The 24,732-nt window shown below is 35.5% G+C and overlaps 2 protein-coding genes and 1 non-coding gene across 7 annotated transcripts in view; 1 reads left to right on the top strand and 2 right to left on the bottom strand.

Annotated features, from left to right (window-relative positions):
* LOC125677411 (epithelial cell-transforming sequence 2 oncogene-like) overlaps positions 1-3,531 on the bottom strand; it is a 63,951-nt gene extending 60,420 nt beyond the window's left edge. For all 4 annotated transcript variants that reach the window (XM_056160023.1, XM_056160025.1, XM_056160024.1 and 1 more), the window contains exons 1-5: positions 3,452-3,531; positions 1,612-1,855; positions 1,199-1,234; positions 554-793; positions 1-94 (exon numbers count right to left, since the gene is read on the bottom strand). The exon at positions 1-94 is cut by the window's left edge and continues 47 nt beyond it. In XM_056160023.1, coding sequence (XP_056015998.1) covers positions 1-94; positions 554-793; positions 1,199-1,234; positions 1,612-1,821 — 580 coding nt within the window. In that variant the 5' untranslated portion in view covers positions 1,822-1,855; positions 3,452-3,531. The remainder of the gene's footprint in view (positions 95-553; positions 794-1,198; positions 1,235-1,611; positions 1,856-3,451) is intronic.
* Positions 3,532-6,675: 3,144 nt separating this feature from the next.
* On the bottom strand, positions 6,676-18,847 carry LOC125675716 (uncharacterized). 2 transcript variants are annotated; one of them, XM_056160022.1, is made up of 4 exons: positions 18,688-18,846; positions 17,078-17,135; positions 15,172-15,221; positions 6,676-10,009 (listed from the first exon to the last, which is right to left on the bottom strand). In XM_056160022.1, the coding sequence occupies exon 4, from the start codon at positions 9,886-9,888 to the stop codon at positions 6,970-6,972; it is 2,919 nt and encodes a 972-aa protein (XP_056015997.1). In that variant the 5' UTR covers positions 9,889-10,009; positions 15,172-15,221; positions 17,078-17,135; positions 18,688-18,846; the 3' UTR covers positions 6,676-6,969. The 2 variants fall into 2 exon arrangements, with proteins under 2 accessions (XP_056015997.1, XP_048769456.2); XM_048913499.2 differs by lacking the exon at positions 15,172-15,221 and having other exon boundaries at positions 18,688-18,847.
* A 456-nt stretch (positions 18,848-19,303) lies between these two features.
* On the top strand, positions 19,304-19,375 carry Trnad-guc (transfer RNA aspartic acid (anticodon GUC)). Its single transcript has one exon. It is a non-coding gene; the product is annotated as a tRNA-Asp (tRNA).
* Positions 19,376-24,732: the final 5,357 nt, after the last annotated feature.

The raw sequence follows: 24,732 nt of genomic DNA, 5'->3' as shown, positions 1-24,732 counted from the left end.
GGTAATACTTCTTCCAAGCTCCAAATTCATTGTCTGGTGCCTTGTAGGGGAGGAACCAGCCATAATTCAAACACTTAGGCATCCACACAACATCCTGTACAACAAATGTTTCACAATACACATGAGAACCAGGGCCCCATTTTACGAAAAGTCTTACGAAATAACACCAAAAGTTCTTTTTTGCAATTCAATGAAGGCTGTATTTTTTTTTTTTTCTCAATGCGATTTCAAAGCAAATCTGTAGGAATGATGAAGAGAGGTATATGCAACCTAAAATTAGTAATGAATTTTAATCTAAACAAAATTTGTAACTTGACACCAGATCGAGTTGTCGCACACACCTGTCACAATATACATAGTAAAGTCTTATTCATAGTCAATTCATATCCAGATCATCAGCTAATTTTTTTTATTTACTTGAATATTAACTTTCAGAACTCTTAATCATACTCAAAATTTCTTTTCGATATCCCCATCCTAATTGGTTTTACTTGATCGCAATTAAAAGAGAATTAGTCCTAAAGAAAGAGAATTATTTTTCTCTTCGACTCACCTGTTCGGACAGAAACTTCCAATGCCAAGAGACCTGAGCACTTCGACAGAGCGACTTGGGGTCCAGAAAGGAGAATATATACAGAGACAGAAACTTTGGCAGAACGGTGGTGAAATCCAAGTGCTGTAAGGGAACGTGGTCCTGAAACCAGTACTGTATAAATTTGTACTGAGGTCGCTCACACTGCTGAAACACTGCCGCAAAAAAACGCTTCCTCTGAGAATTCGTCCACAGGTCAAACTGTTGACAAGATGGAAATATTCATTTGACTTTTGATATTTGCAGTACATATTATTCTGGCTATGCTATTCAGCTTTCCAACCCACCACTTAAATAATTCTAAACTATGATGAACAAAATAGTTCATGGTTACACTCCTGATTATCTATATGAAATTGTAGAACCTTACGTAACATCTTATCACAATTCAAACTTATACAAATAAATTAATTCCCAATTTACAGACTACTTCATAAGGAATAGTTTTTGTAACATCAACAATAAAACTTTGGAATAGAATATCAGACAAAACAAAAAATTAAAAACTTTTGCTATTTTAATCAAAATTAGCAAATAAATCTAAATTTAAATCAAATAAATCCTTTGACTATATATGTTCATTTGGCATTCCCAAGTAGTACATACCCAATGAGAAATCAGATCTCTTCGTTCATTGAAAATCTGCAAATACAAGAGATTAAACTTATATTGCAGCACAGAATAGCTTTAACTAATTTATACATATATCCATGTTATTCCATGGCACACTGAAGATACACATGTAGTCCGACTTTAATGTACCAACATTTGGTCACTGAAACTTCAAGAGATTTAGAATATTATACTGTAAAATCTCACAGTAACAGAGATCTCCCAGGTAATTATAAGAACTATCTTGAAAACAGTAGAACCTGTTCATTATCTAACTTGTTAACTACCGGTGTCCACACACTAACATACCTGTCCATTATCTAGCTTACTAACTACCAGTGTCCACACACTAACATACCTGTCCATTATCTAGCTTACTAACTACCAGTGTCCACACACTAACATACCTGTTCATTAGCTGGCTTGTTAACTACCGGTGTCCACGCACTGGCATACGTTCTCATTTTATTGGTGTGGAACTTCTGGTTGTCTGCCACCACTTCCTGTTTCCGTGCAGTGTTCTGACCCAGGATCTTTTCATCGTTATGTGTCAGAAGGCGGGTAGACGTCCGTGTTTTCTTTGTCTTTTCTCGAATCTGTTTCTCAAATTCCTCCATGTTTTTCACACACTAAGCTTTTAACACCTCATACCTACAAATAAAGTTATTTGTCTGAAATGAAATTCATCTCAGGGATGCTTTAATAGTAACATTGTATTGTATTACAGGCTGATGTACTATTGATAATTTTGAGGGTGTCAGAGTAGCAGAGAGGTAGTGCTCTCGCTTTTCACCACTGAAACCCCAAGTTCGATTCCCACGATTGGTAGTGGTTGTATGTGAGAGTGTATGGTGGTCGCTTGCTCAGACACATGGGTTTCCTCCGGGTACTCTGGTTTCCTCCCACATAATGACCTCCTAGTGCCAACATCTTTGCATCATTCAAAAGACCCCATTGGAAATAAGCCTGAGATTTTTTAAGAGTCTTTAGGGGACCAAAAGACCCCATTCCCAATTCTACAAAGCATATATTTTCCCCAATGTTTGCTTTGAAATTCTCAAACAGTGAAAACAAATCAACCAGGGTAGCCTAATTGTTCATTAATCTTCTTCACAAGCCCACAGATTACAATGTTTGCTTCAAATTGTTAAGTAAACCTATTTTTTTTACCTCTGATTATTTGAATGAGGTAAACTTAGAACAAATTGAAAGACAGAAGGAGTCCAATTAAACCGTAACACACTCTGGATTGGTTTTCTCCCTACTTTTTTGTATGGAACATTTTTTCCAATTTCAAGCAAATTAAAAGTTTTTCCCAATAGGAAAGGCTCAGGCTCTTGAAAACAAGACCCTAAAAAAACCTGTAAGCTTTCAATTGTATCTTGTTTAACGTATCACTCCAGAATTTTTCACTCATATGGAGACGTCACCAATACCGGTGAAGGGCTTCAAATTTAGGCCTTTACTCTGCGCTAGCGGCCATTGAGCAGTGAGGGCTCTTTAGCGTGCCACACCTACTGTGACACAGGACATCTGTTTTATAAGGTCACGTGACATTCACACCTGATGCTGAGTGTTTGGCGATGGAACTGTCACTACCTGTTTTAACGACTTAGGTTTCTCGCGGCCAGGATTCGAACCCCAGCCCTCTGCATGCAGGGCGATTACTCTAACCTCTAAGCCTCCACAGTGGTAATAATAAACTTTCGAGCTTTCATGGGTTATCCCTGTTGTGTATGTAAATTTGTTTGTATACACGTATATACTGAATAAGCATTCATTTACTTTTATAGAGGTTTTATAGAATGATCAAGAGGGGTGGGGGTGTGCTTCCTCAAGACGTCCCAGTGGTAACGTCAGCTGAAGGGTTCAGTTTTAGGCTAGAAAAGCTGCCAGCAGAGTACAGAAAGAGCTCCGGATTTTAATTGTATAACAGGGTAACTAAATCAACAGTTTGCCGTCACTGCACTGGACATACGCCTAATATGTTCTATGAAGAACTCGTCCAGTATCTAGAAAAATATTTATTAAAAATGCAGATCTCGCAATGCTCCACCATGAAGATGGTGGTGCATGGTGTGGCAATTATCATATGTAAAGCATATTCATCTATCGAACCAACCCTAACCAATATTATATTGGTATATTGAACATAGCAAAACATTGTTGAATACAGATTGCATGATATTCCAAAAGATATTACCAATCATCTGCATCCGTGTGCAGCATGCAAAATACTTTGTTTACCTTTTAAACCTTCTGCAAATTCAACCCGCCATTTTCCAGACATGTTTTGTTCACGCATGCGCAAGCGGCATGTTACTAAGCTGATAAAGGGGCACCTTAAGGGTGAAATTTCATGAAAACTCGGATGTTATTATATTGAGAAATGAAGGTCAACTGAAATAAATTGTGCGTTCCATATGAGGTATTTTAAGTGAAAAATAACTTAAGAAATTTCAGAACACGGAGAACTGAATGAGAAATGAAAAGGGGTCTTATGTTATAAAAATCGAAGATTAATTTAACTAGGTTAATTAATCAAGTCAGGGTACTTGTGTCCCAAGTCCTGAGGTGTACCAAAGAAGAGTTACTTTAATAGATGTAAACAAGAATCAAATTTCAGGTGTCGGGCTCGAACTACACAAAATTTTTGCACTCTTAAAGCAGACGAGTAAATGCTGATAGTTTAGCCAAGCTCAGTGAGATTCGTCTAGGCCACAGGGGCTCGTCGCGAAATTTTTGTCTTATTTAAATTTGACATCGTATATTCTATATTTCCACATGGGAGGAATCCGGAATCCCCAAAATCGCTAACTAAAATTGTCATTCGTCTCTTTTTTATATTTAAAGGACGTACATCTTACGACAGAAAATGCATTGCTTCTTCATATTCATTACCGGTGCAAACAGAAATTAGATATTTTTTTTTTTTTTTACAAACTGATCTTTCCTCGATCTGTCGTTTTCGAACCACATCCTCGATCACCCAAAAATATAAAACGCGTTCTTATTGGTCAATTCAATTGTACACCAAACCCGAGCTCAAAGGCCTCTCGGTCACCTGACTATCATATCCCATACATAGACCATGTATTTAGTTTTTCTCACACATTTTTGAGAGCAGAGAATATTTCTAAAGATTATTTCTTCTAAAAAAAAAAAAAAAATCCCTGTGCCTGCAACACCGACGATCAAAACATTATGACCCGATAGTGCAGCATAGGAGCTCCCCTAACGTCCTTGAAATATAAAAATTGAGACGAATGAAAATTTTGAGTTATGTCCAAGACTCGATATAGATACGATATCGACAAACCAAACATAATATCGCATCGATATGTACCACTCTAATAATCACATACCTTGATTGACGATATCGAATCATGATAGGTTTTGCAATGATGACTGTATGAGGACTTATCATACATAAGATTAAGTTTTCCTCCTGTCGATTTAGTGTCGAAATCGAATCAGGATCGTTTTTGTACTGGTTGTATGAAGACTAAACTAGATTTTTCTTCCTGTCGATATCGAATCACGATCGTTTTAAACGTTGTGTTAAAACTGAAATAGAAATTATTTCTCTTTTTTGTCAATATCGAATCATTATCGTTTTTCAAATGGTTGTATGGGAACTAAAATAGGTTTATTTACTCTTCCTGTCGATATCGAGTCATGATCGTTTTGCTTAACGTAGTGTTACAACTGAAGTACGTTCGTAGAAATTATTTCTATTTCTTTCGATATCGAATCATGATCATTTTTGGAATGGTTGCAAAAGGACTGAATTAGGATTGCTTTCTCTTCCTGTCAATATCGATGCATGATCGTTATATCTTTGACGTATTGTTAGAACTGAAATAGAATCGAATTATCTTTGTGTCGATTTCATCGATATCGTGTCAATGCCGAATCACTATCGTTTTGCCTAATATAGTTATAGAACTGAAATGGAATTGAATTATCTTCCTGTCGATATCGAATCACGATAGTTTTATTTAACGGAGTATTAGAACTGTAAAGAATTGAAATCTCTTTATATGTCAATATCAAATCAAGATAGTTTTTGTAATGGTTGCACGCATGAGGATTGATTTCTCTTCCTGTCGATATCGAAGCTCTATCGTTTTGCCTAACGTAGTGTTAGAACTGAAATGGAATATCTTCCTGTCGATATCGAATGACGATCGTTTTGTAATGGTTGCATGAGAACTAAAATAGGATCGATTTCTCTTTCTATCGATAATGACGATATATTATATAAATATTACTACAGTAACTTCATCCGAAGAGTCGGATCATGTCGAGTTGACAGGCGCGGGTCATCAGATCACATGAGATGTCGAGTTTGATCTGATGATCCACGCCTGTCAACGAGATGTGATCCAACTCCTTGAATCAATTTACTGTAGTAATGATAAATTTATCATGTACCCCTTATACATTTTTAAATCCACATTTATAAGATACTAAATGTACTCGAAATTATCAAAAACACATAGTGAAATTGTATTTTGTGCACGCAGTATCGTTTGTGAAGCGGCGATATCGACATCGTAGGCAGACATTACGCTCTGTATTCGAATACTATTAATTCAAACACATTTAAAATAGAAATTATCGATATCGATACCGTTGTGAGAATGTCGTACACAACCATTACAAAAACGATCATCAGATTCGATATCGATATCATAAGCAGACATTACGCTGTGTATACTGAACCTATTAATTCAAACACGTTCAAAATAGAAATTGTCGATATCGGCACGAGATCTTTGCGAGAATGTCGTACAAAACCATTACCAAAATATCAGGATTCGATATAGACACCGTAGGTAGGCATTATGCTGTGTATACCAAGACTATGAATTCAAACACGTTTAAAATATAAATTGTCGATATCGTTTAAAGAATGTTGATATCGACATCATAGACAGACATGCTGTGTATACGAAGACTATTAATTAACTGAAACACATTTAAAATAGAAATTGTCGATATCGATACGATATCGTTGTGTTAATGGCGATATCGACATCGTAATCAGACACGACGATATCGATTTGATATTGTTGATATCGAAATCGGATTAGATCTTGGACATATATGAACAATTGTTAATTAAGCCCGTTCATAACATATCAATTTTGACTATGAATTACTCTGTTTACCTGATAAAGATATAATTGGCTCGCAGCGGATGTAATCGGTTAACAGGGGATGCTTACTCCTCCTGGGCACCTGATTCCACCTCTGGTATTGTCCATTAATCAGCGCTCTTCTCTTTATTTCGTATTCTTTATTTATGAGATAGGTTGTTGTTGGTTGTCTTTATTTGTTCATTAGCAAGTTCGGAACATGAACAGAAATTTGGTCATCAGGTCCGATATCCTCAAAGCTTATATATCGTTTAAAGAATAGCATTCATGCATTCAAATCAACACAGTTGTGAAAAAATTCCAACACAAAGTGTAAAAAGACTTTAATATTAAACTCAGTTTGCCTAACACAAGATGCTGATAAAAACAACATTGAAACCAAAATTTGTACACGTTACGTTCATATTGATAACGTTCAAATCAGTTTACACTTGTACACGTTAAATTCATATTGATAACGTTCAAATCAGTTTACACTTGCGAAAAAATCGTGACGAAAAATATCACCTATGAATACACCAAACACATGTACAAGCTTTTCTTCCGTAATGAATGAGACTACAAGTCGATTTTTTTCTCAACAACGACAGTGTCATTTTCTCATTGATCAACTTGACGGAGATATTCCTCTAATTTTCGTTGATTTTCAGTAAGCTTTTCTCTTAATTGCTTAATTCTTTCAGCACTCATCTCGGATTTAGATAGATTTTCAATATCCGTCTCGCTACTCACTTTGAGAATGTCGTCCAATAGATTCTTAGTAGAAGCGTTTTCTTCCGTGTCAACTTCCTGTCTTTTAACTGTTCTATCGTCAGAACCTTCACCTGATGGAGATCGAGGACGTTTATGCTTTTTGTGTTTTTTCTTTCCTTCATCGCCGTAACCAGATGTCCTTGGTTCTGTTTTTATTTTCACTCCACCGGGAATGAAGTAATATTTCGTTCCCTTATTTACTTTCGATTTCGCAACACTTGAAACTGGTTCATCGACAACTGATGCAACTGACGACGTATTAGATTGAGTAGTTGTTGTAGTCGGTATAGCTGCCCGTGAAGAATGGACTGACGTCACAGAAGACACGGGGGGCACAATCTGAACAGTGGTGTTTACCCCCGTTGAAACTACAGGTCTTATTGTCGAGAAGGTGGTCAACTGACTTTGCACTAGTGTTCTTGTAGTTGTGGACGGATTAACTGCCCTAACTACAACAGGATATGGTGCTGATTGGGTAACCAGATTTGCTGGTCTAACGACAACCGGATATGGAGCAACCTGGTTCATCATTCCTGAGGGACCTGGAGCTGTGCCGACAGACGGAACAGGTAATCTCATTGATGCATTTTGAGGGTGAAACAATGGACGTGCATTGCTATTCAGAATGTTACTACTAGACAGATTGCTGGTTGTAGACAAATATGAACGAACAGCATTGTTGACTGATACTCCAGACACGACATTACTTACAGAGTTCAGTTGAGGCAGTGAAGCAACACATGAAGGAATAGTGGGTGCATTTGGACGAGTTAATGTCAGAGAATTAGTTGTGGAAAGATTCATACGCGCCCCTAATAGAGATCTGGTGTGTGGCATCGCATTTACTTGCAATGCTGTTGCAAAGCTGGGTACTACATTCCTTGGCATACCCCCTGTGGTAGAAACCACTGGACTGAAGTTGATACACTGACCACCGATAGTTGAACTTGGGACAAGGACGTTTTGACCATTCATTCGTAGCAGTAAGAATCGATTGTTTTGGCACTGAATAGGTGGTTTATCGACTGGTTGACCAAGAGAAGGTGTGGGGTTAATCTGACGTATAGTTGGCTGGGCAGCTGGAACGCTTTGGGTTACCTGTGGTATGTTAAATCGTGTCGGGACAAGATGAGAGGACACTTGAGGTTTGGGTTGTTCTTGAGGTTTTGCAATGATTGTAGTGTCTTTCACCTTCTTTCTTATTTGTAGACTTAACGAATTATAAATCTTTCGTCTTTTCAACTTCAAATGTTTCTTTCGTGTAAGATCTTTCATGAGGCCCTTCACAAATAATTTTCGACATGCAACATTGCATTGTGAATCCTTAAATCGACATCCTCGCATTTTCCGAGGTCGGTGAGAGGTTGTACGCTGGAGGATAACAGAACAGCCTTTTCGTAATCGCTTGTCATTTAATATTTTATCCGCTATCTTTAGATTAATCGCATCTGCCCAGAAATCTACTTCAGACAGTGGCATGTTTTTCCCGTTCGTGAGCCAAGGCCTGATAGGATCAACGGGAGCAAGTGAGAATACTGAATTAATTTGTATGGGAGTTTCACGGGTTTCCAAATTTGTCTTTGTGGATGACTGTGAAACACAATTGCTAACAGTAGTAGCTTTTGTTGCCATCACTGGCTGAGTATGACAGATTTCATTTCTTTTTTGAGTTTGTGCCAATGCTGAAGTCAACACTGACGACGAAGATGGAATGCATTGAACACCTACATTTGGCAGTTGCAGAAATTGTGAATTGGGCGGTAACCTTTCATGATTTAGTGTGGCTGAAGGTGTTTGAGATCCAACTGAATTCGGTATACCTCGATATTGTCCTTGTAGAAGAGATTGCGCTCCTGGGATCTGTGCCATATTATTAAAACCACCATTTACGATCATGACTCCAATATTTTTCTCGGTATTCGCTGAAGGCAATTGGTCTTTCACAGAAGAAGGTATTGCTTGCACACGAGTAAGCTGTTGTGTGCTAGAAGAAACACTGCTACTCTGTATTGTTGGCGCTTGTCTCCCAATTGAGGCAATATCTGGTACAGATGCACTAGACGATGACCTCGATGGCAAAACATTAATTGATTTCATGTTCTGGATGTTCTTTGTATTTGGTAAAGCTGTAGTTAATGTAACAGATGGGTTGGTTGGTTGCACTATTGTTTGTTTCAGGTTTTCACTCTGTTTGACATTATGAAGAACAGTTCCAAGACCTTGGGAATCCTTTGAGGGATTTTGCACGTTTGGATTACCATTTTTAAGCATTACACTTACAGCCGCAGGATTTTCTCCCCGTGTTATTCCGCTAGTGCTTGATGAGGACGTTACAGTTTTTGAAGTACTGCCCATATTTTGGTTACTTCCAACCTGTGAGACTGGAGTAAGAATCACTGAACGTGAATTCAATTTAGCTGCACTGTCTTTCGTGAACAACATCACTGGTGTTGGTGCTGGGGACTGTATGACTTTTGAACTGTCATTTTTTGAAACATCATTATTTTGAGACACGACAACATCAGAGTCGTCACACAGATCTATGACAATTGGGTCACTTGACGTCTGCTGTGGTTTGGTGGACTTTGAGGATGTGGGTGTTGTCCTTTTATCTGTCATAGTTCTGAACACCGGCCTCAGGTAAGTACTTCCACCTGACATAACACGCTCCCAACCAATGCCCTCCTTTCCGGACGGTCCGTTGGGCAAAACAGCAAACATCTTTCCTTTATTGGGACCTTGTTCCGGAATCATGAAAACGCCCATGGAACCATCAGGCTTTACTCTTGCCAGGAGTCGGTGTTTTAGATGATACTCTCCAAGAATTTTGGAGTCGCCTTTCAGCTGGATTGTACCATCGTTTCGAATCAAAAGAATACCACTTTCGCTGGAAAGAAACAACGAAGAATTTTTTATACCTTTAAAATGCATAGAGTCTAAGATATTGGTAATATTTTACATGGTCCAAAAAAGTGGGAAATTAAAGATCATAACTAGAAAATCAAAGAAAGTTCTTCAGATTGTTTACAAACACATTGATACGATAGTAATTACAAAATAATTCGCTGTTCTCATTTGCCTAAAATGGTACCCTGTTGACTTCGCAAAACTTATGTTTGTGTGTAGCCACCAATCAGCGAGGTACCAGTTTAATATATTATCCTCCAGACAAACATTTTATAAAGGGCTAAAACGTCAAAATAACTTCAATTTCAAAGTGTTGCAGCTATAGGTAACTCATAATATATACAACAAACTTGGGTTGTTGTTTTTTTTTTGTTTTTTTTGTTTTTTTGTTTTTGTTTTTTTTTTTTTTTTTGAGTTCTTGCAAAATATTGTGATGTCATTTTTGAGATAAAAGTTTTAAGATAGGTCTTAAATCATTACATTTATTCAAGAATGTCAGTTCAATGAGTTGGGGGGTTCGTTCACACCTAATCACAAGTGTGAGATCGACATGAGATATCCATGTTAAGTTCTCTTTTCTGTCTTACACTACAAAGACGTGTTTGATTTTGATGCCATATTTGATTTACCTTTCATAGTGAAGTAAAATATTTAGTATTGCTTCTTACAACTTCGATTTGATGTAGCTTTCTGAAGACAGCAATGAGGGGGTTTCCCCCATTTTTGTTTAGCTTAAACATACATTGTGTAAACCATTTCCGGGTATCTACTTCCTGGTCATCTGTAGTTGGGTTTTTTTTATAGTTCACTACGAGGATTTTATAATTTTACAATCTCTCAGAGCTCCTGAAACAATACACTAAACAGTGGATAAATGTGAGAAAAACGACCCTTCCTTATTTACAGCGAAATTTAACCTCTGGGTAAAGACTGGCTGTCTAGGACTCGGAAAACCTCATTAATGTTTTGCACACCAATCTTAAAAGCTACTGTAATTCATGCCCAATTGTTTTGGGGAAAATCATCGACAATTTTGGATATTGGGAATTTTTCCATGCTGAAGTCTTCCATGCTTGAAATACATATATACATACATACATACACACACACACCTATATATAATATCGTTGATTTTTGTAACTATCACTTTGTTTTGCAAGCTTTACCTTTCCATAAAATCCTTCAGATTATGCGACATGGCATGTACGTCATAAAGTCAACATTATGAAAAGGTCTAAAAACGCTTTATTAAATGACGAAAACATCCTGTTATTTCCAATATTTTCCATATCAAGATGTCATTTTCACATAAAATGAAATAAAGCTTCAATCACTTCATCTCCTTGGGAAATTTTGATATTAATTTGGACATTTTGTTAGGGGAAACAGTGTGAATAAGTAATTTTCATGTATAAAAACACTGGTCAAGGACTGCAGATATTGTCCATCAATTTTTACTATAAAATGAATAATTTTTAAGACTCTGAGTCGACAAAGCGAATTTTGAAAGAAACAGGCAATATTTAAAAGGTCGATAACAGGTTACTATTGGTAACAATTCGCAACATCAATTGAAATCGATTTCGGCAAATAAGGAATGAGCTATTTTCCATCAAATTGATCAATTTTCTAAGCACACATGCTATGTTGACCTTGTTGCTATGGTTACGGGAGGCCTAAATTCAATTGATGAAATGGGGATTATTTTGGCAAGTTGGGTTAATATGTGAAATTTATACAATAAACTCTCATTCAGAATATATCAGACTTCATCTTCAGTATTAGGGAAATTGAATAGAAGTTAATTGCTTTTACTCTGACAACGCTTTATATAGCAATGACAATACGCAATTTCCGAGATATCAGCTCTTCTATGATGGAGGTACATTCAGTATTCTATTAAACGCTTGGTTGGTTACACAGTTTATTCGTACATTATTGACATTAATCGAATGATCGTTATATGATGCTTTTCTTAACGACTTTTTGTCTTATTTTTTAAGTTTAAATCTTCATTCATCCAAATACGAGTATTTACTATATGAAAGGCATGTATATTCATCAATTATTAAATGTATCCCCTCCTTGACACGATCGATGACTTTTAACAAAGAAAGACGGTAAATTTCGAGTTTCGTTTGAGCTAGTCCTGTGGGAGTCCGGGTTAGAATAGGTCCTCAGTACCCCTTGCTTGTCGTAAGAGGCGACTAAATGGGGCGGTTCTTCCGATGAGACCGCAAAAACTTAGGTATCGTGTCACAGCAGGTGTGGCACGATAAAGATCCCTCCTTGCGAGAGGTTATGCTCCGCTTTGCGGAGCTCTTGTTCTATTTTACTATATGTTTGTGACATATGTAAATACAAGGTACAGGTATACAGCCATGACAAGGTACAGTACTTCTCTGGAAGACATACAATCATGACAAATGTACGACATCAAGGTATAAAATTTCCAATAAACCTCCAGACGTAAGAATGATTAATTCAACATCGACAGACCCTAAATCATCACATTATACATCCAATATTCAAAAGTGCAAACTAATCGTTCCGTTTAAACCGTTCAGCATTTCGTGAAATATTCGTTCCACACAGAACAATCGTTCAAGACATGCCCTAAACATATGTACAGGCCATTTTGCTATACACTGTTTGGGAAATGTGGGCTAATAGACTGTCGTTACAAATTTGAGCATTAATTTTGTAATGAATAGGTTGACTTCCAGCTGTGAAAATTCGAAAAGTTCACGAAATGGATATCATTTTAAAACTACCTGGCAGACAATCGGGCGCTTTTACATACGCCACCAAAAGAAAAGACCCCCCCCCCCCCCCCAAATCATAGGGGAGTAGAATTAGTTCTTCTGTTTGTGATTTTAGTTTCGTTATTATTAAATTCCACAACTGAAATTGAGATTGTTTTGTATTACACTTTTCTTGATATTCTTCAATCTTAATCAGTGATTCAGGTCTTCCACAGTCCTCGCATGTCGTCTCCGCCAAACAGAAATTCAAGCTTACACCGATAACAAATCGATAATCGAATGATCGTTATATGACGCCTTTCTTTTTGAGAATTACTAAAGGTATATAAGCCTACCCGAAATCTTAGGTCTATAAAACGATCAGTCACTTTAGTTATTCCAAAAAGTCGAACCGTAACAGAGATCGGTGTTTCAGAACAATAGCTCCAAAACTGTGGAATGCCCTTCCAGAACATGTAAGGGACTGTAGAACACTGTGTGCATTCAAGAAGTCACTGAAAACACATTTTTTCCATCAAGATTTCCAGGACTAGTTTCTATCATTTCAGTCATTCGTGTAGGTTAGATTCTGTGAAAAACTGGGAAAACTAAAGACTGTGTGTTTTAGCTTTCGAGTACCATTTTGTGATGTTTTATAAAAATAATGTTTTAATGTATTATACCTGAGACATTATATTCTGTGTGTGCGTGTGTGTATTTCATTATTATTATTATTATTTTAATACGCCCTGAAACTGATGTTTATTCTTATCTAGCATATTTATGGTATCTTGTGTTTTCATGTTTTATATGTACAATGAGGATAGGTATAGCTTTTAATGTTTTATTTATTTTCTATGTATTATGTGTATAACATTCTGTTGTAATGTATATATGCATTGTAAAGCAACTTTGGGCGTACATAGTGTATGAAAAGGGTGCTATATAAATATGGTATTATTATTATCTTTGTCTTATTATTTAAGCTTAAATCTTCATTCATCCAAATACGAGTATTTACTATGAAACGCATGTATATTCATCAATTATTACATGTATCATTTTTTAAATTTCAAAGTATATTTGTAAACTTTCTAGTAACGCACACGAGTCGTATGTATAATTCATAAAGATTTTATTATTAGTATGCCCTACACATTGAATTCATTGCGAGCGGGGATACACAACGTAGAAACGAGACTGCTCATGTGTGGGTAATCATTGTCTGAGTGTGTGTAACACTGAGCTTATAGACACTCTACAGGACAAAATGTTTGCTCCATTCCCGTGGGGATCCGGGTTAGAAAAGGTCCTCAGTACCCCTTGCTTGTCGTAGAAGGCGACTAAATGGGGCGTGGTCCTTCGGATGAGATCGACCGCAAAAATCGAGATCCCGTGTCACAGCAGGTGTGGCACGATAAAGATCCCTCCCTGCTCAAAGGCCATAAGCGACGAGCATAGGCCTAAATTTTGCAGCCCTTCACCGGTAGCTGTGTTATAAAGAGAGGAAGAAATCTATTGATCATGGGGTCAAAAGGTTCGATTGACTTCATACTTCACATATAGATTTGTTATCAAGAGAGAAAAACCCCTAATAATTTGGGGTCAAAAAGTAAAGTTCAAGGTCACTACGACACTTCATAGAAGAAGCTTGTAGACACTATTCAGGCCAAATGTGTTGCTTGATTCAATACTTTGTTACCACAACTGACAAGAGAAACAATGCTATTGATTTGTTTTGAACATATTTTATTGATGCTATTGAGTTTGAGATCTAAAGGTCAAGGTCACTATGGACTTCATAGAAAAAGGTTGTAGACACTCATTGGAGCACTTGTTTATTTATTTAATTTCATGATAAGATGATAACCATATTGAAAAGTATTTCGTGTTCAAATCATCCCCGTAAAGAACCGAATAATTAATGCCGAACAAATCCGAAGTCAAAGCTGCAGGTTAAACATACTGTTTCGTGCAAATCGTGCAGACCGTTAAGGAAATGTTCATAGTTCCATGGGTTTCACGCAAGTGGTGCAATTGCACGCATCAGGGTCTATAAAATGTTTGAGAAACCACTGGCTAATTTGTTAGGTATATGCAATGGTAACATGAAACCGTTATGCATAAATTACCACGTTTTCCACGTAGTTATCAAACAAACTAGAGTTATACCTTACATGAATAGAAATGAAAATGTAAATTCAAAATATCAAAAACATTGCCGATTGCCCTCATAGAATTGAAATACACACAGCACTCCATGTTAATTTCTACAGTCCCTGCCCACTGACGTCATGACGAGTTGCTGATTTGCATGCAAGTGCTGGGGAAACTAAACAAATTGGAGGTGCATAGGGTTATCACAGAGAGGAGTTGGAAATGTGAAAATTATAATTACTCTTCAGTGGTAGATCTAGGATTTTCCGAAAGAGAATTTTATTCCGTCTGCTAAAACATAATACATCTACACATAACATAAGGTAGTATGTGTGCATTTTAAAACGTTGAACCCGGGACCCTATGTTTTCATCAACAGCTTTGTTGCTGTGGCAACAAATAGATAATTGCTGCGAAATCGAATTTATTCCCCGTTTTCATGATAACAAAGGTGCGGTTGTGCTCCGATTTGACCACAACCTCGATATTATTTCTAATATTGTTTTCTTTCTTTCTAAAAATATGGTAGTTAAAATGTGTTTCATAAGTATGCAACAAAGATGGGGGGGAAATATAGGTTTTATCAATTCAAACATATATGTCAATATATTTCCATTTCCATTGTGGAACTTGTAAGCGGCCATTTTTCTGGAGGTTTTCAATTTTAATTGTGCAAAATGTCAACAATAAACTAATGTCACAACATCCCATTCACGTATATATATAGCTAGGTTAGTGAGTATTAGTGACCTTGTTATTGGTTGAATGACCTTAGTTGTAGGTGCATTTCCTGTAATAGCAATCTTGGAGAAGAGTATGACCTTATAATGGTTCTCATCCCTTGGGGGCCCGGGTTAGAATAGATCCTCAGTACACCTTGCTTGTCGTAAGAGGCGACTAAATGGGGTGGTCCTTCGGATGAGACCGCAAATACCGAGGTACCGTGTCACAGCAGGTTTAGCACGATAAAGATCCCTCCTTGCTCAAATTCCATAAGCGCCAAGCATAAGTCTTAATTTTACAGCCCTTTACCGGCAATGATGACGTATTTATATGCGTGAAATATTTTCGTTAAAAAGTTATAACCGTAACACATACACAAAGTAGGAAGGCGAAGGAAAGTTATACAGACAGACAGACAGACGTAATGGAAATTTCTATCTACCACCCACGCTTTTTTCATAGGGCCTAATCTATCTAATCTAATTCAACATAATTCGTGTTCACTACAGTGGAGTTACGAGACAAAATCGCGTTTAAAAATCCACCCCCCCCCCCCCACTCCCGGGAAAAATTGTCTGGACGTCACGCTTAAGCGTCCGGATAGATCTGAATGCCCAAAACTTTGACAAGGTGTCAATTCACTGTTCCATAATCATTGACGCTAATGATCATTACAATGCCATCTCGAAATATTCAAAATCAAACATAAACAGTAGCAGTTCCAAAACCAATCATTTTGTCCCGTGGGGATCCGGGTTAGAATAGGTTCTCAATACCCCTTGATTGTCGTATGAGGCGACAAAATGGGGCGGTCCTTGGGATGAGACCGCAAAAACCGTGGGCCCGTGTCACAGCAGGTGTGGCACGATAAAGATCCCTCCCTGCTCAAAGGTCGTAAGTGCCGAGCATAGGCCTTTATTTTGCAGCCCTTCACCGGCAATAGTGACGTCTCGATGTAATTGAAAAAATTATCGAGAGGGACGTTAAACAATACATAACCATTGAACAAACTAACTGTGAAATATGTTTCGTACAAACTGGAGAAATAATGTTACTCTACATATCATGAATGAAAGAAGAGTTGTCTTTCATAGTCAAAAGATGATACATCTCGGATAAAAAACATAAATAACTTTCATTGGTAATATATATTGCCTTGTAAATCCATTATCAACACTGTATTTGACATCTCGTGAAAATTAAGATCTTAGTTAATAAGACGCTTATTCAAATACAGTTATACTAGAAAAAACTTGTAATTCAAGGTTAAACATTCATTTATGATTTATCTGCACCTAATAGACTGTTCTGAAGAAAATATAATTTTCTCTCTCTCTCTCTCTCTCTCTCTCTCTCTCTCTCTCTCACCATTATGACAACCCAAAAATTACAATTTTGTCTGTCTGAAAAACTGGAACTCTTACCTGCTCATGCTGCCTTTTAATCTTGCATCATTAATCATATACCTCCGTTGTAAAACTCCTGAAGAAAAATATACTACTTGAAAATACTTTGCTTCATATCATTCACGTGATAGCTTTGTTTCAGTCAATTAAGATCATACTTACCTAATCTTCTAAATAGTTTTAAAGATCTCATTTCATTATATATCGTTTGATAATGCAGCCAAACTACGTCATGCTCGTGCTCATTCTAACGTCATCATATTAAAATATGACGTAACAATATAAAAGATAAATACGTTTCTAAGAGCACAAGACAAGCTTTACGCTGGAAACGCTTATTTACGTAAGCAAATTTGTCATTCCGCAACGTGTGTTCCATCATCAGCGATGAAGACGACAATGCTGGGATAAATAAAGAAAAGCATCGTTCAAAAGTGAATCACGATTATGAAAGATCTGTGAGTATGACGTAATTTTAACACTTTGTACACTGTGACGTCATAAAGTACGTCATTTCATCACTTCAGTATATAGACTAATTTAATCCCAATTCTAACTGAGTGTAAATCAAAACCATTATATATAACTCTCAATTTCGTGCTAAATAAGCTAGATATACAGAAAACAAACAAAATTTGCGATGCATGAAATCTTTTACAAAAAATACTTCAATATTTGATGATTATATTGAATTCATACAAGTAAAATTATATAATTTTAATATGATTCTTTAGCAGGCGTTAGTCTTTCATAATAAATTCGTAAAAAAAAAAAAAAAAAAAAAAAAAAAAATCTGCAATAAAGAGACTATAGAAATCCAACGATGACGTCATAAAATTATGATGTTGTAAAGTACTTTTTTATGGTGACGGACTAGTAATTCGAATAATATAAAATTCATCTCAATCATTGCTTACGGCCCACTTGAATTAATCGAAAGTGAATTTTATGCCTCGTTCACACGGATGCGCATTAAATTTTACTTCGCATTAACGCACAATATCCCCATGTCTCAGTTTTATCAAGAACAGACAACTCACAAGAAAATAGAGGTTGCAAAAGTTCATTGTAATCGTAGATAATAATCATAATCGGCATGATTAATTCATATCTTTTGTCTAAATTCAAACACATTCGAAGCATATCAGGGCCTTATGCCCTAAAAATTATTTTATATAAATGTAGATAAATTTGACGTGAATGACTATTGAAATTTTTAAAAAAATCAATTCTAGTTTACTTTTGAAAAAGGTTTACATTGAAACATCTTTTTTACTTAAAAAAAATTATCAATGTGTCATGCTTAAGATCTCGTATGCAATGTCAATGGAAAATATGAATTCATATCATTAAACATTTATTTTTTCTTTTTGAATGATACAACAATAAAGTCAAAGGATATATACTTTTGCTTATTTTTCAAATAAAGGACACTTTGTAAGCCTTTAGTTGCTGATATATTTGAGCAAAAATACGACACTTTAAAAATTCTGCCAAACTAAACTTTCAACCAATCAGAATCAAGTTTGTATTAACCTCTTTGATAACAAAAGAGCCCGGATATTCTTCTTCGCGCCTAAAACAAGACGAGTTTACTAAGAAATCGTTGAAATAGTGTATGTATTTACCTTCTCAGATCGAAGCGTGTATCCTAAACAATAACGGGAACACAATTCCTATGATTCAAGTCCATTCTTTATCTTTAGAATAGTCAATTTTTGTACACAACAATCTTATTATCTCCTCTTGAAAAACATGGCATGCGTGCGCAATACATTACCCATGAATCCTACAAACCACGTGGTATAGCTATTTTTAATCGAATATGGAGTTCGCGAAAGGTCATATGCGCAGTGATTTAAGAATATAGTTCCAATAGATTAAGACAAATATTGATTTTTCCTGTAATTTAATATAGTATATATTTTACGTTATTCATGCCATAACTTACTCCAAAAACCCCTATGTATGGTAATCGAAGACGGACGTAGAATGTATTTATCGCTCGCTTGTAAATAGCAAAAACATTGAGGCACTCCACGGGATATGTAAATAACAAGTAAAGCGTTGATTGATGAATGTAAGAGTGAACTGTACGGGCATTGAATGCTATAATTTGATAGAGACAACTATCATGTTGATTATTTCACAAAGAGATATTTCTGAAGAGAAAATATATCGCGAATGACCTTATCTAAATCATTTAAAATGTTTATATATAATATTTATCGCTTATTATATATATCCTCGGTAGTATAGTGGTCAGTATCCCCGCCTGTCACGCGGGAGACCGGGGTTCAATTCCCCGCCGGGGAGGATTTTTTTTTTTTTCACTGGTAAATGTATGTCTAACATACAGGCATTTAGAAATCATTTAAATACTTGATATAAAATCAAACTTAAATAACTGATCGAATGAAAAACTACAATCGTGAAATATTTAAAGATTGTCATCCATATTTCAAATTTACGATCACACTTGACAAGTGATTTTTGATACCCTCTCTCCCCAAGTTTTTACACTGCAGTGAAAGTTTTCAAATCAAAAAGCTGTCATTTTCCAGTTGAAAATTTTTGTTGCAAAATTGTGATTTACTATTTCAATGACAGAAAAAAATAAGGTTTAGCCTACAAACTTGTGTGATTAATCTTTGTGTTAGAAAACCTATCCAGAGAATCTGAATGAAGTAAAATTACATTATTGTCTTCCCGTACAACAAATTATTTCTATATAGATCTACATATGTAATTCAATAGAACCGGAATTTTTATTTTGATAAAATCTTAAACTTATATCAGTTTTAATTCTATCAATGACTATGGTTAAAGTTGCATACAAAACTATCGCAATAGCATATTTTTTTTTACGAAAAAATAAAATGTTCAGATTTAGAACAAATATTACTTTAAAATATTGATTGTTGTCCACTTCAATCAGTCCGACCGAAACGCTTGCTCCATAGTTACTGCCTGCATGCATATTTGGATTTTACTTGATTATCATTATCATGAAATTAATTAAAAACTTGCGAATTTTCATTTTTAAAATGAGAACTTAAAATAATACGATGTGAAATAAATCGGTTTTTTTTCTATCCATGATTTTAGTCTTGGATCAGTTGTATGGAAAATTCAAGAATGAAGACACCCTATGTGCCAGAGGTGCTGAATATTGAACACAGAGTTAAATCTGTAATATATCTCCCTAATATTATTGTGACATTACTGTCATCATTAAATAAATTACTGAAAGCAAAAACTCAATTTTACCTGGCAACCAAGTTCCTCGCAAACAATATTGCACTTTGATATTTTGAAAAAAATAATTTATCTTATTTTCTTCTCAATCCCTCTTTTTAATAATACAAGTAAGAACAAATTGAAGCTCATTTATTGACAACTATATGTTTGTTGAAAAAATTATTCCATTTCAAATATCAACATTTTTTAAATTTTATTAATCAAAAGTATATTGGAAAAAAAAATAGTATTGCATATTAATTTTCAACATAATATTACAAGAATTAGAACACATTCCCTGAATGCACATACTTTATACAATTCAACTATTGTGCATGATGTGGGTTATTGCTTTAAAAAAAATTAATTCAGTTGCACCCCTTTCCATTTATTACGCCCATGGTATTCTATATTATTTAACCTTTTCTTGGGGGTTTTAAAGACTAAATGAGAATAATTTTTTTAATCGATTTAAATCTATATATACACATGTGCCCTGATTTGGGGTAAGCATATGACATATAATTTTGTTAGGAATTTGACAGGGAACATTTTTTAAAATGATTTTTGTCATGGTATATCCCATGACTTCAGAAGGTCATATAAGTGGAATTTTCAGTCTTTTTTCAGTCTCTCTCTGAAATATGTATAATACGACCCTTCTTACTAGATTAGAGTCAAAACCAGGAAAATCTTAATGTCTAGCCTTTAAAACATTACAAAAATATAGCGATCAAATTAATCAATTTTATTGACAAATAGATAATTTTGGTTGCTAAGTAACAACACTCATAGTGTAATCTTGACCATGATTTGCAGTTTTGCATCCATTTGACACAATTTATACATAATTACATAGCATGAGTAAATGTCACATAATCTTTATACAGATCTTAACCATTTTAAAAGAGTTTTTAACAAAACTTTATAATGAACCTAATGAAGAGAATTAAGGTAAAAGGACATCAAGTGCAAAATTGGTACTTTATAACATTTCCATATCTAAAAATAATATATATATACGATGTTCTGCCAATATGCCCCATTAAACAAAATGAATATTGCAACATCAAAAAAAAAAAAAAAAAATCTTTTATTCTTAATCTAAAATACTTTAATTTTTCTGAATCAAATATATTTGGTTGTCAGACAACAACACCATGGCAATTGGGATCGAAAAATATTACCCATTTGTCCTCTCCAAGTACAATGTATACGAAAGTTCAAGCTAAATTTGAAGTCATACTTGCACCACATTTAACAAAAATATGTTTTTCATATTTGAACAACCTCTTAAAGCCTATCGTGGTTGACTACACAGGGCATTTAACACATTCATACGAAGATCTGCATACAATGAAATATCTCATTGAAAATCTTTAAATATATAAAAATACAGAGTTTAAACATCTTAACTTAATTATTTTTCAAGCACTAGGATAAAATAATCAGATATTAATTATCTCATGCATTAACAATACTAAAAGAAAAATGACAAGAGCACAGTATATTAAATAGCTCATGCAAAGAGAATTTGTGATGCATAAAAAGTGAAATAAACACAATTTCACTGTTTTCGTTTGTATAAGTACTATCAAATGATCTGAATTCAAAATTCATTATACTGGCTAGCACTTCACCATGACTGTGTTGTTTATAAAATTTCATGAACTTTTAAACTTGTCTCCTGACAAATCATATATATGTATGTTTACATATACATGTACTGCATTGCATTCACTTGTGATGTTATTTGTCGTGTGTAAAGCCTGGTATGTTCGTTATCTCCGCCTTACATGTTACACACAACAAAACAAAGCTTTAATTTATTCCAAAGCGAACATACCGTGGTCAAACTTCATTTGGATACAACCATTCCTACGCAGGATACAGTCGTGTTTTTAACGCAGAGTACAACCAACCCTTACGGCAAGTCACTATGGAGAGTGTAGATGTCCGTGAGGAGGGGTTAGAAAATCGCCCATAGTTTTCTTTATAAAGATAATTTTAAAGAATTATATAGCCTATCAAGTGACGCAAAGAATTCTGGTTTGAATGATATATAGCATTCGGTCACATCCCCTACCACTTGCTCAAACACGTCAACACAGTTAAAGAATTTCGTGTAAATTGGTCCCTGTCGTTCCGTTTTCTTCATATTTAAAAAAAAACACAGAAAAACTCACCTAAATTCCAGTACATGTACATCATTGAAAAGACAATATCATTACAAATATATACCATAAACTTCAGGAAGAAAACTTTGCGATTAAGACGTTTAATAATGGTCAATCTGATTAATCCGCTCCTCTGTTGGCCATGTCGCGACACGGCCAGTAGAGGAGCGGATTGAAGATCTGGTTTGAATCAGATTGATTAATGATAATCTAACTATAACGCTGAATACAACCATTCTATGAGAGTATAACGTAGGATACAACCATTCCTAATAAACTGACAATTTGCAAAGATGTATGCTTTTTAAAATGTCTTAAAATATTTAGCGTTTTCGCTATGTTTTTAATATTTGAATATTGAACTTCATTATTTATGACAAGATATAGGACGTAAATTATAAATGTTCCAAGGGGGAGAAAATATTCCAGAGCTGTTGGAACAGGCTTGTCTTTTATGAACTGACAAATACCTGAGAACGTATGCTTGGAGGCGACCATTCTCTCATGTACTGCCGTTTCCCTGCGAGGCGGGTATATTTCCTTCTATTTCTCCCGAACATGGTCAACCATTGACTATATGCGTGTAACCTCCAAATTATCAGCTGTTGAAAATACAACATAGCATTGTAATGAGTGCTTTACTGTACAATAAATCATTAGAAATGATTGATTGATCGATTGATTGACTGATTGATTGAATGTTGTTTAACGTCCCTCTCGAGAGTATTTAACTCATATGGAGACGTCACCACTGCTGATGAGGGGCTGCAAATTTTCGGCCTATGTTCGGCGCTTATGGCCTTTGAGCAGGAAGGGATCTTTATCGTGCTACACCTGCTGTGACACGGGGCCTCGGTTTTTGCGGTCTCATCCGAAGGACCGCCCCATTTAGTCGCCTTCTACGACAAGCAAGGGGTACCGAGGACCTATTCTATCCCGGATCCCCATTAGAAATGATACACTAAATGGTAAAATGCATGGAATGTAAGTATGTTTGTGAAACACCGATGCATTCGGAAAGCAACAGAGTCAAGGTCACAAAGTAAAACCATTTGCTACCACTGGAAAGTTCTTGAGTATACATGTATAACATGAAAGTCATATTTCTACTTCTATTCAAAAGCTGTGGTCAATGTTAAAGTTCTTTGCCACAGACAAACATAAAGCGTAGTTGAAGTATGGAACACAATGGCAAGCATTATCTGCCCCTACCGTCTCTACCAAGTAACAGGATTTTCCTTAGAGACACTAGCAATGACATCGGAAAAGTGAACGATGACCATTTTCTTGTGTTTCTTGACATAGTATCGTGATATATGTATCATATCGTATTTCATGTCTCGTGATACGTTTCGTATATCATGTATCGTGATACGTATTGTATTTCATGTATCGTGATACTTATCGTATTTCATTTATCGCGATACATATCGTATTTCATGTATCGTGGTACGTATCGTATTTCATGTATCGTGATACGTATCGTATTTCATGTATCGCGATAGGTATCGTATTTCATGTATCGTGATACGTATCGTATTTCATGTATCGCGATAGGTATCGTATTTCATGTATCGTGATACGTATCGTATTTCATGTATCGTGATACGTATCGTATTTCATGTATCGCGATACGTATCGTATTTCATGTATATCGTGATACGTATCGTATTTCATGTATCGTGATACGTATCGTATTTCATGTATATCGTGATGCGTATCGTATTTCATGTATCGTGATGCGTATCGTATTTCATGTATCGTGAGACGTATCAGATTGACTAGGCTCAGTATCGTCCCAGTCCTATACTACTTCTCAAACTACATGTATTGTACTACTACAATTTATACTTCCTGGAATCTAAAGTACAGTGGGTATTTTCTTTTTCTTAGTTCATTTTTATTAAATATTTACAATGTATATTTTAATTTATATATATATATATATGTATATATATATATATATATATATATATATATATATATATATATATATATAGGGGAAGTCGTTGTGGCCGAGTGGACTTACGCACTGGTTTGACAATCTTGCTAGGCGGTGGGTGCCGTACGTCGCTGGTTCGACCCCGGGCTGGGGCGAAAATTTTCAGTACTTAGTTGTGATTATTTAGTGCTTTATATATATATATATATATATAATATATTTATATATATATATATGAGAACTCATTTCAGGGGAGTAAAAGAGAGATCTACGCTCTCCATAAAAAAAAATCCTGTCGGTAGACAACAGCGTGG

This window comes from Ostrea edulis, chromosome 3, assembly GCF_947568905.1.
Source record: "Ostrea edulis chromosome 3, xbOstEdul1.1, whole genome shotgun sequence".
In the NCBI taxonomy this organism is placed as follows: domain Eukaryota; kingdom Metazoa; phylum Mollusca; class Bivalvia; order Ostreida; family Ostreidae; genus Ostrea; species Ostrea edulis.
This window is presented reverse-complemented; position numbering and strand designations above follow the sequence as displayed.

Bases quoted from the DNA above. Each gene is read 5' to 3' on its own strand.
- LOC125675716 (XM_048913499.2), bottom strand. From the start codon at position 17,115: ATGATTAATGATGCAAGATTAAAAGGCAGCATGAGCAG. The intron at 10,010-17,077 runs GTAAGAGTTCCA...GTTTCTTTCCAG, and splicing joins TTAAAAGGCAGCATGAGCAG to CGAAAGTGGTATTCTTTTGA.